General features: G+C 51.6%; 1 protein-coding gene and 1 long non-coding RNA gene across 2 annotated transcripts in view; one reads left to right on the plus strand and one right to left on the minus strand.

The window, feature by feature from the left end:
* TNR (tenascin R) overlaps positions 1 to 17,051 on the minus strand; it is a 32,772-nt gene that overhangs the window by 9,180 nt on the left and 6,541 nt on the right. The window contains exons 5-16 of the mRNA XM_027694766.1: positions 15,599 to 15,749; positions 12,745 to 13,014; positions 10,868 to 11,053; positions 7,994 to 8,083; positions 7,618 to 7,881; positions 6,686 to 6,952; positions 6,457 to 6,576; positions 5,794 to 5,937; positions 5,023 to 5,142; positions 4,580 to 4,723; positions 3,864 to 3,994; positions 2,736 to 2,868 (exon numbers count right to left, since the gene is read on the minus strand). Of these exons, the coding sequence (XP_027550567.1) occupies positions 2,736 to 2,868; positions 3,864 to 3,994; positions 4,580 to 4,723; positions 5,023 to 5,142; positions 5,794 to 5,937; positions 6,457 to 6,576; positions 6,686 to 6,952; positions 7,618 to 7,881; positions 7,994 to 8,083; positions 10,868 to 11,053; positions 12,745 to 13,014; positions 15,599 to 15,749 (2,020 nt within the window). The remainder of the gene's footprint in view (positions 1 to 2,735; positions 2,869 to 3,863; positions 3,995 to 4,579; positions 4,724 to 5,022; positions 5,143 to 5,793; positions 5,938 to 6,456; positions 6,577 to 6,685; positions 6,953 to 7,617; positions 7,882 to 7,993; positions 8,084 to 10,867; positions 11,054 to 12,744; positions 13,015 to 15,598; positions 15,750 to 17,051) is intronic.
* On the plus strand, positions 1,173 to 10,855 carry LOC113973085. The gene is made up of 3 exons (XR_003536128.1): positions 1,173 to 1,326; positions 10,008 to 10,126; positions 10,571 to 10,855. It is a non-coding gene; the product is annotated as an uncharacterized LOC113973085 (long non-coding RNA).

Consider the following 17,051-nt stretch of genomic DNA (forward strand, 5'->3'; position numbering starts at 1 on the left):
TTAATTATCTCCCATATGTCCTATATTGGAGAGGTGCATGGTAACATCACTATGAATGATGAGGGATGTCACTTCTTGGACCATCTTTGTGCACCATGTCTGAAACCCTGGGGTTTAAGCTGTCACCAGCATATTTAGACAGCTGTGAAAATACCAAAACCTGTTCTCCTCTCAGGATTGCCAGCTCCAATCAAGTTTTATGACTTTACTCATTCCAAGGGGATCCTCCTGATTCTCCATGCCCTTGGAAGTGACGGTGGACTTATGCTGAGCTAATTTTCACTTGCAAGTTGGGCAGGAATTAGGCTGTGTGAGATGCTAGAGACAGGCAGCATGGGCAGTGTGACGGTACTACGGGTGTCCTCTAATGAGGAATCATCTCATTTGAGGGCCAGAGTTTAGGACAGTCTTAATTATGAGACCCCCTCAGTATTGGAATGTCAGCTCTGAGCACAACTTTTTCTTATTTGATGCAAAAGAGGGAAACACATCTTTTTCTTTGCTGTTGTTGCATAAGGATGATGGAGTAAATAAGTGCAGAGCTGGAAATGTGGATGTGGCTTTCAAGGATGTCTCAGTCACACATTGACAAGGTGTGAAGGACCTTCAAATCTTCAATGCTCTGTTTGTCCATCACAATTGTGTGGTGCCCCATAGGACCAAGGTACAACCCTTGTCTCTTGCTTCCCACTTGGGTGTATTCCCCCCTCCTTGTGACCTGAAGACTTGGAGGTCATTGCTTTGTCCAAATGTTGAAGATTCCCTATTTTTTTCCATCTCCATGGTCTGTAGTCCAGTGTCTGGTGAGACATTGTTTACATTTTATAGTATCCAACAATGAAAACTTCTTCAAAGACAATGAGTTTGGGCTCCCCTGAGCTCTGTGGAGATTGCTTGTTTCTTAATTTATATTCATATCTTTAAGAGCCAAGGAGACCTTGAAAGACATTTCAAACCACTATAAATTATAAATACTGTATCTGTTTCTTCCTTTTGTCTCATCTGTGTACAATTCCCCAAGAACCTTATGCAAACATGAAACAAAAGAGGCCGAGCTATTAATATGTCAGAGGGAATAGAAGAACCCCGGGATGTGTACTGTAAGCAGAAGGAAGCAAAACAATTTAAATTAAGCCTGGATGTTTTTCTTTTTTTTAATTTTTTTTAGTGTTTTCTTGAAGACAAGTCCTTGTTCTCAGCAAAGTGTCCTGATGCATTGCCAGAGTAAACTGAATCCCAGATCTTGATGCTTCACTCAGGGGTGTATCCATGGATTGCATTGCCTTGGTGATACTTCCTGGGTGCTTCTGTCTCATTGATATTGGGGTAAGTGGGGAGAAGCTGGTTTCTTGCTGATGCTTTTCTTCGTCTTAAAAGCAAATTGGCTGCTGCATCAGCTGGCAACAGTGACTCTAATGCTGCTGAGGTCTGATGTTTGTGTTTGACGGAAAAGGTGCTCTGCTTGCCTGCTGTGACTGGATTTCTGCTGCTTTATCCCAGCTGAGAAGTCACCCCCGTGCAGCTTCATCCCTGACTCCCAAACAGCCTCAAAGATTAGATGCATATGTCCATCACCTGCCTGAATTGCACTGGCCTTATGTGCCCATGTAAGAGGCAAGAATAACAGGAAAGCCTGTTCAATAGATGCATTAGACCGGAGTCTTTTCTTCTTTTGTTGATGTAAGTAGTTGCTATTATCTCTGAAAAGCAGGTGAAGGGACCTTTGCATGTAACTGAGATGGGGAGGTGTACCCACAGCCGATTCAAAGAAAACTCTCCTAACTGAACTGGCAGTGCAGATCAGAAGAATTTTGGTGGATGTCCTGTATAGGCTTCTCAGTGCTTTTGAAGCCCAGGAGAAATGGGATTGGGTTCAGCCTTACTGTCTGTAAGTGCCCTGGCCTAGCCAGGCTTTTCAAAGAGGGTGAGGGACATTTGCTTTGCACTATTTCTTATGTGAATTGTTGCAGAGGGTGGGAGCGATGGTGACTTTCTTTGTAAGCTTCATTCTTGCCAGTGTAAGTATTCTGTGTGTGAGGGCTGTGGTGACTGTGGATGCCTTTGATTTGGAAATCAAACCATTCCCATTGCCTTAGTGGATTGTGAATTCTCTAGCATTAGAGTGGGGAGGAATAATGCAATTAGATAAAGTCGGTGGATTAGATAAAGTGCTGGCCCTGCTGTCTGTGACCTCACTGGTGATGCTGGAGATGCACCTGCGTGATGTTTCCAGGGATGCTTCATCCCTGGAAACTTTCAAGGTCAAGTTGGACAGGGCTCTGGGCAACCTGATCAAGTCAAAGATGTCCCTGCTTATTGCAGGGGGGTTGGACAAGGTAACCTTTAAAGATCCCTTCCAACCCAAACTATTCTATGATTCTTTGATATTTGTGAGTGATTGGATCATGTCTACAGTGTGGAGAGACCCAGCTGGTCTATTCACTGCAAGAGCTTACCTGTGGATACGTGATGTTGACTATGCATTTGAGGAGGGGCAAGGACAAGGCAAAGGGCCTGGTAAATGGGTTGGGTCTCGTGTTTGTGTTATAGATCCTTCAGCCATTAATGTTTTGTAGCGAGGCAGCACTGTGGGGCATGGCACTGTATGTACCTCTCCGTGGATTGCTATGGGGTGCTGCCTGAGGAGGGAAAGCCCACAGAAGCAGTCTGTGCCTACCAGCATGGTATGTGTGCTGACCTCCACCTTCCCAGGTGGGTGTGGCTCAAGTGCTCACCTGTGGTGAAGGTGGTGGAGATGACGCCGCTCCGCACGGCGTTCTGGGCAGCTTGCAGGCGCACAGTGTACTCCGTGGTCTCCGACAGCCCCTCCAGGCGGATCCACGTGTCCTCGGCATCCACAATCAGCTCCTGTACATGGGTCCCAGAAGGAGGCAGACACCAAGAGCAACAGATGAGAAAAGCGGTGGGGAGCCTAAAGAGCAAGCGAGGAGGGAAGGGAAGCCACAAACTACCGCAGCCCTTGGTGCCTGGCCAAGGAGCGTTGCATGGCTGCTTACACCCCTGGGCTGAGTCAATGAGGGCAACGAACACGGTCAACATTTTGGGATGGTTTGGGTGGGAGAAAGCAAAATGGTTTGGACACAGGCAATTTAAGTGTTTGCAGTCTGTGTGCTCTGTTTACCGACTCCGTTGGGATGTGCGTGCCCTCAGTACGGGGCATGACTGGTGGCCTGAGCAGCACAAGGAGCAGAGCAGGCCAAACCTGGTTACCAGCCAGTTTTGACTCCGTCGATTCCTGTCCTGTTAATTTTTCTGGTTGTTGGCCAGTGCCATGCAAGGTTATCGAACCCCTTCTGCAGAGCCACTGTCCCCTGGCTGCTGTGAGCCAGTCACGCCAGCAAAGGAAATGAGACTGGTGGCAGTGACGTGTTTCTGATGGCATTTGTAGCAGCTCTCCAGACAGGCAGATGTGGACACACTCATTAAATAATCAAATATATTGTATTGTGGGATTAATTAGCTGTCTGTGCCTGTCTTCCTTTTCACGGGAAGGGCAAATGGCATTTTTAGCATCTCTGTTTGCAGGATAATTTTCTCCTGCCTCAGCTTGCTTGTGTTTCACAAGCTGTGAATTTCCCCTGTTCCTCCAAACTTTCCAGGTATCCCCTCTATGCTCAGACCTGCAGGTGTGCATAATCATTTTGCCTTAGGCAATTTCTTCTTGCTTTTTCTTATTATTTATCTAAAGTATCTGCTTATGCAGAAAGTAATGCCTGCCCTTCTGGTCTCCCTGAGCCGGTGAGCACCGTTGTTTTGCTTTGTAGGGTTTCTCCTGGTTGTTTCTCCATAGTCTTGTTATTCCCTGACTTAATGAGCCTGTTTCTTTGTGAGGACTCACTCACCTTCCGGCTGCCGTCAGGGGATCTGTAGGTCATGATGTAGTTCTCGATCTCTCCCACGGGAGGAACCCAGGAGAGCAGGGCGCTCCGTCGGGTGACTTCACTGGCGGTCAGATTTGTTGGAGGATCCAAAACTGCAACAGTGGATAGGGACCCCAGGGAAGGGAATGTTCTCACACACAACCACCCCAGTCCCATTTCCCAGCTCAGTACACTGGGATTCAACCTCGCAACACAGAGCTACAACCCAAAGTCCACCCTCACCCGCAGTTTCAAGACCTCATCACCCCTCCCCAGCCTTGAACAGAGCTCTGCAAACCCTCTAGAAGTCCTCTGCCTGTGTGCCACCTCAAGGGTAACAGCTCTGAAGTTAATGTCAAGCTGCTTGTGAGCAAAAGGGGTTGTAGAGCTCTTCTGGACTATGGCCTTGGGCTAGAGAAAAACCTGGTCAAGGGTATTCTCAGGAAACCACATCCAGGGGAAATCGAAGATAGAAAGGAGTTGATGGATGTTGAAAAAGTGAAAACGATAGCAGATGCTTGTTGATTAAAACTCTGTTCTTGTGTTGTGCCCAGCGCTAGTATTTGGGTGTCCTTTTGGCACGTGGCTACTTCTATGTCCACCGTATGTGAGAAGAGCTTTGGCTCAGCCTGGCTGGCTGCTTGTCCTGGGGTGGGTGCATGGCTGAGGGTGGGAGGTGGGGAGGGGATTGTACGTACGGGTCGTGAAGTTGGTGCTGATGGTCTGGCTGGTGAGAGGCCCGCTGGTGGCGTACATAGAGACCATGTAAGTGGTACTGGGCAGCAGGTTGGTCAGCTGGTACTCCTGGCTGTCTCCATCCACGAGAATAGTTTCTCCTGCAACTGTAAGCCAACAGGGATAGGTTCAGGTAAAAGTTCCATGTAATTCTCCAAAATGTGCCTCTGGGTACGATCTCACGAACAGAAGCACTTCTAATGCTGAAACACCATAAGCTGCAGTGCCACAGCTGAGCTGCAGTGGTGGTGTTCAGCCTGAAGGATAGTCTTATTTTTCCCACTGTCCCTATAAAACCCAGAGTAAGGGCTCCTTCCCTACTCTCTCACCTGAAGGGTGACTGCCAAACCCTGGGCTTTGGGATGGGGGAGAGGTGGAGGTGAGCTGAAACAGAGCCCCAGTGTACCTGCATGGCGGGTGAGGACGAGGATGTAGCTCTCCACCTCTGACAGCGGCGGGTTCCACTGCAGCAGTGCCTCGGTGGGGGTGATGTTGGTGGCCGTGACCCCCAAGGGGACATCCATGGCTGCATGGGGGAGACATTCAGAGAGTCAGAGGCATTAAGAGACTGAGCTATGAACTGGAAGGGCTTCTTGTGGCCCACTGCTCATGGTCTTGCCCTGCTGCCCAGGCACATGGGCCTGCAGGGGAGTGACTGCTGCCTAGGCTGGAGTGCAGAGGGGTCATAGCTTGTGCTACTCTGCTACCTGGGCTGCTCCTCCTCTGTTTTCCTGATGCACAGCCTGGGATATCAGGGATTTTCTTTAGGTTTTGAGGAGTCTGTGGATAGTGGAGGGTTTTATTCTTGCAGCAGATGCTGTTTGTGACAGGGCTTCCCAAGGGATTATTTCTTAAAATCTGCACTCCCTTTAGGAAAGCTTGTCATGGTGGCCCAACATTGTGTTTCTGGCTTCCCTGTGGCTGGTACACAGGTTTATCACTTTCCCCCATGACTACCCATGAATATTCTGGAAAAGCTTTGCTAAGACATATTTCAAAAGCCCACATTGGGCCCTTGTGAGCTTTGCTTATCATCCCGAGCTTGCATCAGGCTGGCATGAGGTCCAGCTTGCTCTCAGTCGCCTGATTACTAAGGCAAGAAGGGATTGCCAGCCCCGCCCGGGGCTGGAGCTGTCACTGTTTGGTTGCTCCCTGCCCACCAGGAGCCCCTTCCCACCTGTGTAGGCGGTGATGGAAGCCAGCTCGCTCTCCTCCCGGCCCCGCACGCTCTTCACCCCAATCTCGTACTTGGTGGCGGGCTCCAGGTGGTGCAGGGCGTGCTCGGTGACATCCTTGGGGAGGGCGGTGCTGTCTGTCCTCCCTGCAGGGATGGAGCCAAGAGCTTTGGCAGCAGGGCTGGCCCCATCCCTGGGGTACAGGAGGTGCTCGGGAGGGGAGGGCAGTGCCACAAGGTATTGGAGATAACTGGTTTTCGTGCCTGCAGGTGCTCAGCACTCTGCTGGCTTGGCCTTTTCAGTATCATAGGCAAAACTGGGGCCAAGGAAGATGAGGTAGTGGAAGCAGATGAGGGAGGTGGGATTTCAGGATTGAGCCCTGAATTAACCGTCCCTGTGAAGCACACACTGCAGGGGGTTGCTCCCTGTGCCCCTCTGTGCCAAGCTGGCCCTTGGCTGCAGTTGTCCCTTCTCATCCCCAACCCTGGCACCCCATCCTCTGTCCCTGTAGCCTTTTGTTCCATGCCAGTTATTGGTGGCTTTTACCAGGGCATGGGATGCTGTCTGGGATGAGGATGACCTGGTGGCTTGTTCATGCCAGCGGATGGAGGGAGGGTTGGCAGCTGGGAGCTCAGGGCATGAACAAGAGTGCTCTGATCCCTTACCTTCAGCAGCACGGTAGGATATTCTGTAGTGGTCGAAGGCAGCGATGGGAGGGCTCCAGTAGACCATCATGGACTCCTGGGTGACGTTGCCCACCCTGAGGTCCTTCGGCGCATCGATCCCTGGAGAGATGGAGCGCAAAGCAAAGCTGTGGGAGGCAGGTCCACTCCTTGTTCCCCTGCCTGCCCTCCCGGTGGGGTCCCGTGCCTGGTGGGGGGTGTCCTGTGGTACCTGTGGTGATGGAGCCCACGACAGGCTCGGAGCTGACGGCGCCGTGCACGGCCACCAGGGACACCAGGTACTCGGTGGAGGGCTGCAGGCCCGTCAGGCCGGCGTGCCGGCGGGTGCCGTCCAGGGTAACCTGCTGCGCCTCCTCCGCGTCCCGAGGGCTGTAGGTGAGGATGAGGCGGTCTGCAGGTGGGGATGGGTCACTCCACGTGACATTGACACTGGAGGACGTCAGCTGGGAGAAGTGGAGCTGTGTGATGGGCCGAACACCTGGAAGGCGGAGAGGAGAGATGCAACTCCAACCATCTGCAGATCCCGGCCTCCACGGTGTTCCCAGTGCTTATTTGGGAAATACCCAAGAGAGGTGGCAAAGCTGGAGCTCTGGGCTCTCCACTGACTTGAAGCTGTGCTGGCGTCAATAGGCAGAACCAGGAGGGGGAAAATGGTGCTTTCATCAACCCTGCCTGCAAACACCCTCCATCCCAGACCCATCTGGTAGGTAATGGAGCTGTCCTACTGCAGATGGTATGTCTGCAGATGGTTGTCTGCACTTCATGACTGCAGACTTTTCAGTCAGAGAACCTTGTGAGTTCCCTCGAGGCTTCATTTCTCCTTCTTTTGGACATACAGACCACCCTGACAACAGAGAACAGCATGGGCTGTCTGTTCCCCCAGTCCTGCCTTGTCCTTTCAGAAGCCTCCAGCCAGGCAAGTGTGCTCAGTGCTGCTGGCCAAGGGGACTGTGCCACCACACTGGTAGGACCATCCTCCTTTTGAGGTCAACAGATCTGCTTCCATGTGGACACACTGACCCCAGCTCTCATCCCCATCACCGCCCAAGGGTTTTGGTGCTGGGGACATGGTGGGCTGGCAGAGGTGACAACACAGGGTAGTGGTCTGTGGCCTTGGCCCCATCCCAACTTGTCTGTCTTTACCTGTGAAGGCATCCACGGTGGCCTCCAGGCTCTGCTGCCGTCCCCTCTCAGCGATGATGGAGATGGTGTACTCCGTCCCCGGCTCCAGCTCTGAGAGGGTGAGCTGTGACTCGTCCCGGGACACTGTCACTTCCGAGGCCATCCCTGAGGCAGGGGTGAAGGTGACACGGTAGTGGTCGATGGGACCCGAGGCTTTGGTCCAGGCCAGTGAGATGGACGTCTCTGTGGAGGCTGTCACCACAAGGTCCCGGGGGCTGTCAAGCTCTGTGGGAGAGGGTTGGTGCAGAGCTTTGTCCCCATGCACAGACTGTCCCGTGGGGACATCTGAGCCACAGGAGCCAGCTGTGTGTGGAGCAGGCAGTGGGGCCAAACTCACCAGTCCTGGCGTTCATGGTGGCCGGCACGCTCTGCTGGCTGTCCATCACGGCCGAAATCCCGATGCCGTACTCTGTTCCCGGCACCAGATCTGCCAGGGAGCGCAAAAGACATGAAGGGGTGTGAGAACAGCACCTGGCAGGGTGACCTCAGGGTGCAACCCCCCCAGCTCCCAGAGCTGGGGACATCCATGGCACCCCTGGGGTGAGCAGCCCTCCCACAGGTCAGCAGTTCCTCCGTGCATTGCAGAAGTGCTGAGCCTTCTTTAAAAACCCTGTGCCTGCCTTTGGACAGGGAATTTGGATTATTTTAGCTCAGAAACAAGACATTTTTAAAAGTTGTTGCTGAGGTCTGCTGTAATTGCTGGCAGTGAGACAGAAGCTCTGTGTGTGCGAGCTGAGATGGGAATGACAAAGTAGCTATATTTGTTTCCAAAGTGATGCAACATCGAATATTGTCACAGGGCTGGTGTCTTGGAAAGAAATAAATTATGCAGAGTAAATGAAATGCACATTAATTAGGAAAGGTGCAGTCTTCCTGGGAGCTGAATCAAGCCCTGCTCCTTGGGGTGGATGTATCCTGCAGTGCCTCTCTTAAGGGACATGGGAGTTGAGTTCATCCAGTTCCTTTCCTGATTGCTGTGATAACCATGTGGGACATCTCCTGCCTCTGCCTGTCACTTCTGCTTGGCTGCTGGTGGCTCTATTCCTCTCCTCCCTGTGCTTCCTGATCTTTCCCACAGAGCTAAAAAAGCCATAAACCCTCCAGCCCAGCCTCACCCTGCCTTGCCCAGGAGCAGCATCCCCTGGAGCCACCAAAACCTTCCTTGAGAGGTCAGGAGAGAGGGAAACCCTCACCCCCTGCTCTTCTCTTGCTACAGTGCAGCCTTGGTGATGGGGGGAAGATGGACCCACATCACTTATAGGCCCTCCCCAGTAAGTGTCAGAAGTATCCTGGAAAGGAGGAGAAGAGCCTGGGAGAAATGGGGAGGAGAAGGAAGAAATGAGCAGGAGCATATAAACCAGTCCTTTTTCTCTGCCATCTCTTCTGGGTAGTGCAATGTTATGGATACTTCTGTGCAAATGCTGATTTTTAAGAGAGACTATGGGGCAGGGCAAGGCTTGCTGTAGCTTAAATCTTTGATAAACTCTGCTCAGTGCCATTCCTCACTGCTTTTCCTGCAGGCAGATGAAGGTGATGGAAGGAATTACTGATTGTTTTCATGTCATGGATCCCATCAGGTCCTGGCTGGCTGGAAACACACCCCAATGTGTTTTGCACCCCATAGAAGACTGGAGGACAGGACTGCTCTGTGCATATCGCAGCTATGGGAGAGCTGAGTGCCATCCACTCTACAGCTCTCCTGGCTTTTTTTTTTGCCAGCAGAATGATTTTTTGGGTTATTTTATGCTATGATTGGATTTTTTTTTAATTGGTTTGTTTATTACCCTGGGAACTGGAAGCAATGCACTTAGGTGATGATGGAGGCACTATGTAAAAATCACTCACTGCTATTGACTTAAGCCTCTGCATCTCTGCAGCTTGCTCTGGCAGGATTTCTTGCAGCCCTGCCTGAGTCTGGCAGAGACTTGGCACCTTTTTTAATTTTACTGAGAAAAACAAGAGCCTTCAGGCTGCCACGTCCTCCAAGGCAAGCTCAGGTTCTGCCATGGGTGTCGTCACAGTTTGTGTCACCGGTGCCGTGTTGTACCTCTGCCCCAGGGAGGGCAGTCTGGCCAGTTTTTAATGCTTCTTCTCACTTGGAAAGCCAATAAATGTCCTAGAGGAAAGCTAGCAGGAGTCCAGCAGCCAGCCTCCGATCTCATCCCACTTCTCCATGTGTGTCCTCATCAGGAACGCAGCAGAAACTGTCCCTAACATTTTTCTTCTTTCCACATACCACGTTTTTCAAGCTATCTGCTCTAATTGCCTTCCTGCCCTCCAGCCTTTCTCGTGACTCTGCTGCTGTGCCTGCAACTTAACATTCGACTTTCCTTCTGGACTTACTCCTATAGCTCCGCGTGGCAGATTCCTGAGCCCTTGAAGGTCCCGGGAGGGCAGAGAGTCAACATGGAGGAACCTGATGTCCTGCCATACTGAAGAGCTTCAAGCTGAATGAGTGAACTTTTTTTGTGTAAGTAAGTCTTTTCTTTGCTCAAAAAGTGCCACCAGAGCAGCAAATCCATCAGGCAAGCAGTTCTGGTAGAGAAAAAAAAAAAGGAAACCAGATCTCACATGGTGCTTCACTGTGTTGCTGCACGAGGTGTTTGGGGCTTTCCTGGCAGTGAGAGGTGGGTGGTGTTTGCAGCCCCTGGTGGCACCCCCTGTGCTGGCCTGAATTGTGTATCACTTAAAGGACTTGCTCAAAAATAGCATCCCTAGGTTTGGGTCTGCTTTGTGCCTGATCTGGAAAAAGGCAACAAATTCTGGCAGCCTGGCTCCCCATCACTGCCCACAGGGCATCATCACCTGTGTCTCTTTCCCAACAAGGAAAAAAAGAGAAGGGTGAAATAATATTTCCCTCTAGATCGGCCTAAAAAGGCTTCTTCTCTCCATTTCTCACTTTGCTCCTTGCCAGCTCTGTTTGGCACCCGGAAAGATCCTTGCTGGAGGTGCATGACTTGGAGGTGCCCGATTTGGAGGTGCGTTACTTGGAGGTGCATCACTTGCGGATAAGCAGCACCCAAATCCAGACCCACACAGGGGAAAATGAGCTACATCCCAAGGAAAACCTTCTCTCCAGTAAGCAGTAAACTCCAAAACAGCCTCAAACACATGCCAGCATAAGGGCAACGGCGTATCAGTGCTGATTTGGGCTCTCCACTGCCCTACCTGCTTGAGAGGAGGAGGAGGGGGAGGAAGGGCGCACACATACCTGCGAGGGTGGCGCGGGTGGTGGGACCGGTGTCGCGTGGCACCAGGACCTCGTGGTAGTGCTCCCCGGCCAGGGTGCTGTAGACCACCCTGTAGCTGTTGGCCTCGGCCTCGCTGTTGTCCCAGGCGAGCTCGAGGCTGGCGGGCGTCCGCGAGCCCACCCGCAGGTTCTTGGGGGCATCGATCTCTGCGCGACACAAGGGAGAGAGGCACCGTCTCACCGCCAGGAATGCACCCCGGAGCCTTGGCACGGCCCGAGGGTGGAGGGGCACCTGGCTGTGATGCCTGGGAGGTCCCATGGGTGGTCCCTCCTCCCCAGGGCACGGGAAGGGCTGGGATATCTGCTCTCACCTGCTGCTCAGCACAGACCAGGAGATGCTGCCCAGGTGAGCGGTGCTGGAGCACTCACAGCATCCTTAGTAAGTTGCTTTGGGAGCTAATTCCATGTTATTTGGAAAACTGTTTTCCGCCCATAGCAGAGTAAGGGAAAGTGAGGCAGTGTGAGGGCTCTGTAGCAGCCATGCACTGGCCTGAACTGCTCTTAGAAGAACCTTGAGCATCTTTACAGGCTCATTCACACCCAGACGTTGCCCAAAGTGTTTGTTTATTAGTGCTGCTGAGGCTGTGCACCAAATCTGCTCTGGTTTGCACAATAAGCCCTCTGGTGAGCGATGGGTTGGGGCTGGGCACCAGCAGACAGCGGGTAATGGTGATGGATCTGAGTTTGGGGGGGATTTTTTGTGTTGCCTTTTAGAAATAAAGCGAGGAAGGCCAACGCAGCAAATCAGTCGGGGCGAACATCTCTTCCGAAATATTTATCTATAGAGATATTTACACACACAATTCACACACCACGGTTATTACAGTAGGAGCCTCGTATCCACCAGTAGCGTACATGACAAGTAATTTATATACCATAAACCAGCATGGAAATACACACTCTGCCTCCTCCTTTATGGCACGGTAAATTAAACCCGTTAGGTGTCTGCAGGCTTAACATTAATTAAAGTTTTACTGACCAGTTAGGCTGTTTAGAGAAGATATAAAATGAGATAACCATGTTTCTGGCTGGGCTGCTTTCAGCTGCTTGACTGCTAATTCCTCAGGCAAGGCATCTGCCTTGGCTCTCAGTGCTGAATGGGAGTGAGCATTGCCTTGAATTCAGACCTGTGCTGAGTGTTTTGGCTCTTTTGAGAACTTTGCATGGAGCTCTGGGTGCTCTTAGGGGTGCTGGGTTTTAGAGTTTTAGCTCAGCTGTGTGTCTAAACGGGCACTGAATCTGGTGGGGATGTGTGTCCCAGGCAGGTTCAGACTTGATGCTGCAGCAGGACACGGCCAAGGTGGAGTTGGCTCAGGGTCTGTCTAAATGTGGGGTTTTGAGTCATCCATGCCTGGTCATTGGCATCTGGGATCACCTGGACTGCCCTGGGGACCATGTGAGCATCCCTGTGGGGCACAAGGCATGAAGACCTGTTGCACTGGAGGTTTAGGGACTAAAAAATGTAGGCATGAGTAAAGGGATCAGAGAACGGTTTTAGGATGTGTATTTTAGGGGCAGCTGAATCATTTGCTCTGCCTTGCTCTATGAGGGATGCAAGGCACCTGCATTCAGGCGTCTCCACTCACACCTGCATCTTAACCATTGTGCCTTCATTCCACTTCTTCCTCCTAGCACACACCACACTAAACCCCAGCTCACTCGTACCAGGGGCAAACCAGGTGCCACCAAATCCCAGACGCAAAAATCCCCTCACTTTGTCTCCGGATACATCCTCGTTGCAGGACAGCCCGTCTGCAGATCGCAGCGAGCCATCTGCCCGTGCCCGTTGCGGGCCTAAGAGCTCACGCCAGTTCTCCCAGCAAAGCCAGTCTAGCTACCTGTGGTGAACTGGGCGAGGGCTGGCCGGCTCTCGTTGGCACCCCGCAGGGCACTGACGGCGAGGTGGTAGCGGGCGCCGGGGCGCAGGGCCTGCAGGGAGTACTGGCTGAGGGGGGGCTGCAGGCGGAAGGTGGTCCTCCCGCCCTCCCCGTCCGCCAGCCCGTACTTCAGCAGGATGGCGTCCACCTTGGCGCGCGGCGGCGTCCACTCCACGAAGGCCACGGTGTCCGAGACGTCCCGCACCAGGATCTGCGTCGGGCCGTCGATGACTGCGGAGCGGGGGGGGGGGAAAGGGGCCCTTGTTTCTTGGGGGGGGTGGGGGGGGGAAAGGGGGAAGCTCTGGGGATGCCAAGCTTCTGGGGTGCTTCAGCCTGGCCTTCAGAGCGGCTGGGATTAGCATTTGGGGACAGGGAGAGTGGTGACATGAGCAAGGCCCCGACCCCAAGGTAGGGAGTTTGGTCCTTGTGGGTTCCCAGTCCCTTGTCCCAATCTCCTGGCTCTTTCCTGAACCTGTTTCTCTCTCTGTGGACCCAGCAGCTCTCTCATTGATACCGTTACAGCTATAATGCAACTCATGCCCTTCTCTCAAGCTAGTTATCAGCAACAATCCTTCCCTGGCTTTTCCAGGTGGTATTTCCCAAGATAAAACCTCCTATATCTAACTGTGGTCCACTTTTTTTGCTCCTAAATAACTGCCCGTACTTTTGCATTGGAAAACGTGTAACTTTGTGCCCAGCTCTTCAAAGCATCCAGACTACTTTTATCGAGGATCTTCCACTCAATTTACTCTTTTCTGGGCCTTTCCATCATTGGTAAAATTTATCAGCAATGATATTATGTCTTTTGAAAGGTGTTGACAATGTGTTAAATAACGTGGGGCCAAGGACAGATCCAAGCATTTAGAACTGAGGAACATCTCTAGAAATGTTCCTGCTTCGGTGCCAGCTCCTGGTTTGTCCTTAAGCTGAGGGATCAGCTTGTAAAGCTGTTGATGTCTTGACTGTGGGGAGAGAGGAGAAAATGCAACTGCTCTGGTGAGTCTTCATAACTAGCTGGGTGTGGGCTATGGCGGGTGTCCAACAAACCCCCTCAGATAAAAGGTTTTTAGGTAAATTCATACCAGGGATCTACTGGGAGACCCTTTCAGACGTTTCTGCTTTCTTCTGCAGAGAATTGGGCCCTCCCCTCCTCCAGAGCCCCCAACACTCAACCTTTGAACATCATGGACTGAAGCCTGGCTGATGGATGCTTGGGGCCCAGCAGGACTTGAACACTGCATGGATGAATGGGGCCAAGCCTGGCCATTGCTCCTGTGCCATGGCACTGCTAATGCCTGCTGGGCAGCCTGTTTTATCACTTGTATGATCACAAGGTGGGTGAGAAAGCCCACTCTGGTTCTGTAATTCAGAATATACTGTATATCTATATACATGTAGTATAGTGAATATAAGAGAAAATGACTATATAATAAGGGTGTGCTGAATGCTGCATGGCAGGGTCGGAGGTTCTGTGGGAGAATCTGTGTGGGCAGGGGTGAGAAGGACCAGGGAGGGTTGGAAAAAGACATGTGGGGGAATTTGGAGCAGTGGGATGAGGTCTGGGGGAGAACAGCAATGGAGGAGGGAGGGCAGCTGGGAAGCACAGTGTTTAGGTAGGAGCTGGGTGTACAGGACCAGGTCACGCTTATCCAAAATCTGAATCTCAAACTACTTCATGTTGTCCAGTCATCCAGGTGATGCATATCTACTTAGCTGTGTGGTGTAAAACCATGGCTTTTCTGCTTGATCCCAGCACAAGGTGTTGAGGCAGAACAAGGATGATGAGGATTAAGCTGTGGGAGCGCTGCAGAGGAAGGCAGACATGCCAGCACAGGGATGCCTTCAGGAAGCAGAAAGCTGGGAGCCACCGCTCCATCTGTGCTCCCTGCAAAGCTCAACCCCGGAGTTCGAAGTACCAGCCTCTGTATTTTGTGCTGACATCCCAGGGAAAGGAAGATTTGGGCTTGACCAGGAGATGTCTCTGTTAAGCCATGTCGAGCTGAGCGTGAAAGCAAAGCAGGAGGAGAGGACTGAGCCGAGGAAGCTCAGACTTGCAGCGAACTGCTGCTGGTGGAGGGACCCTCCCTTCGCTCTCACCACTGCCTCAAATTAGCAGCCTGAAGAGCATCACCTTGTTGCAGCCCTCCAGCAGCTATTTAAGTGCTGTTTCTGTTTGGAACAGCTTGGCTGGAGGTAGGAGACGTCTGCCTGGCTGCCAAGGCAGACTGCAGTAGGTCTGGCGTGGAGAGCCTCTTCTCCCAGGGAGCTCTGCCCATTGCTGTGTCTCCTTCGACGAGGAGAAGACACAGTTTTCTCTGGTCTACAGGATGGACCAGGGACTGGGCAAATAAATCGATTAGGAAGGGACATGCTGTTGTTCCTGGCTCCCGGCCCTGCTGCCTGATTTGCCTGAATAGGTGGGAGTAGAGGGCATCTAGTGGAACAAAAGCAGGTGGGAGTTTTAATCTGTTATATATGAGTAAGTAATACATTTATAGATATTTCTTGAGGGCTTGCAGCCTCTGAAATGTGAGATTAGCAGAGAAGAAGAATCTATCCAGCTATATAATAAAAGCAGACCCAAGTCTTCACTTCCAACCCCATTAACCTCGCCACGGTTTCTGTGCTTGTGGCAATTCAGGAGGGAGAGGGACAAAATACTGCATGAAGAAGCTGGTGCTGCAGTGCTTGGGCACCAGGGTGCTGCTACTTTTATCCCTGCCCATGCAGTGCCAGGCTGCTCTTGCTGACAGGATCTTATTTTTGGGACCAAGCCCTGGGCTCTGTTGTGCTCCCCCAGGTCAGGCTCACTCACGGGTTGAGACGCTGTCGGAGGTGGGAGGGCTCCTGGCTTGTTCCTTCAGGGCCACCACGGTGACAGTGTACTCCTCCCCCGGCTTCAGCCCCGTCTGGTTGAAGGTGGTGACAGTGCTGGGCAGCTGAGCGATCACACCACCCTCGTTATTCTGCCAGGGAGTGGAAATAAGCATTAAAAAACTCCCCACAAAAATGGTGTTTTTGGGGGACTGATGCATGGACAGAGGTGCCCCCCCCTCCATGTCACATCCTTCCATGGCCAGCCCTGCATCCCCAGATCACGTCTCACCATGGAGGTGCAGAAACCCAGGGTGAAGTCACCCACCAAGCATGGAGCACCCATGTTGTTGGGCTGCAAAATCCTTCCCCATCCCTTCCCCCCTCAGCTTCTGTATTTTGCCATCTGTGTATCTGCTGTTCTCCAGAAGGGAAAAGAGGATAAAAACAAAGCCTTGGCTAGACTACTTTTCCCTGCTCTTCAGGTGCCAGGAGCTTTCTGTAGTTGATGTACAGGTATGAAACTGTGAGGTCTTTATTTTGCCATCCCCTGCTTTTTAACCATCTTTATTACACTCATTACGCTTTGCAGTTTTGCCCTGAAAAGCTGTAGGGCTTTAAACAACTGCAAATGTCACCTTTCCTGCCAGTGTTTGGACAAAGGATCTTTTCTTGCTGCTGTCTTCACTAATAACACACTAAACAAATCTTTGCATATAGCTCTCCATTCATATTCATCTCTTTTCTCATTAAACAGGAAATGTTCCATTTTAGCCATCAATTGCCATCTTACCTTTCCTAATTTTCTTTGCTAAATCTGTCTTTGCTTCATTTTTCCCCCATCCCATCCTCAGTGCGGGCAGCGTATGGGCAATACCCACCTGACCTGGATTTTGGGGGGCTGGGGGGTAGGAGCACTGTGGACACCACAGAAGGAGAATTCCTCTGCAGGAAAGTGCAAGCATCCTTGTGGGGATGCTGAGGACCAAATTAGCATCCTCTCACTGAGTTTTTGGGAAGACAGGGAGCTCAGTTTTTCTCACAGAGGTTATTTGTGGCACTGCTGTTATAACTCCATTGTTTTTAGCCTCTGGGACTAGGTTTTGGGTTTATTTGGGTGTGGCACGTTCTCAGGCAAGTATTGCTTGCAGGCAGTGAAGGACACAGCACCCTCTGCCTTATTGTAGGGGAAAAGCTGGTGATGGAGAGTCCAATTTTGGCAGCTGACAGGCAAGAGCATGACTGTGACTTTCTGGTGCAGGACCTTGTACTTGGCCAATGGATGTGAGAACTTCAAAGCCCAGTGAATTATGTCCCTTCTCTACCCAAAACCTTGCATCTGGGAACAGCCAGACTTTTGCATCTTATCTGCCTTTAAATCCCAAAAGACTTCCACGTGTTTTTAAGTTTTAAGATTAAAAATGGAAAGGAGGACCAATGATTTGCATTTTTGG

Source organism: Neopelma chrysocephalum, unplaced genomic scaffold, assembly GCF_003984885.1.
Source record: "Neopelma chrysocephalum unplaced genomic scaffold, ASM398488v2 Primary Assembly neopelma1_98, whole genome shotgun sequence".
NCBI classification, from domain to species: Eukaryota; Metazoa; Chordata; class Aves; order Passeriformes; family Pipridae; genus Neopelma; species Neopelma chrysocephalum.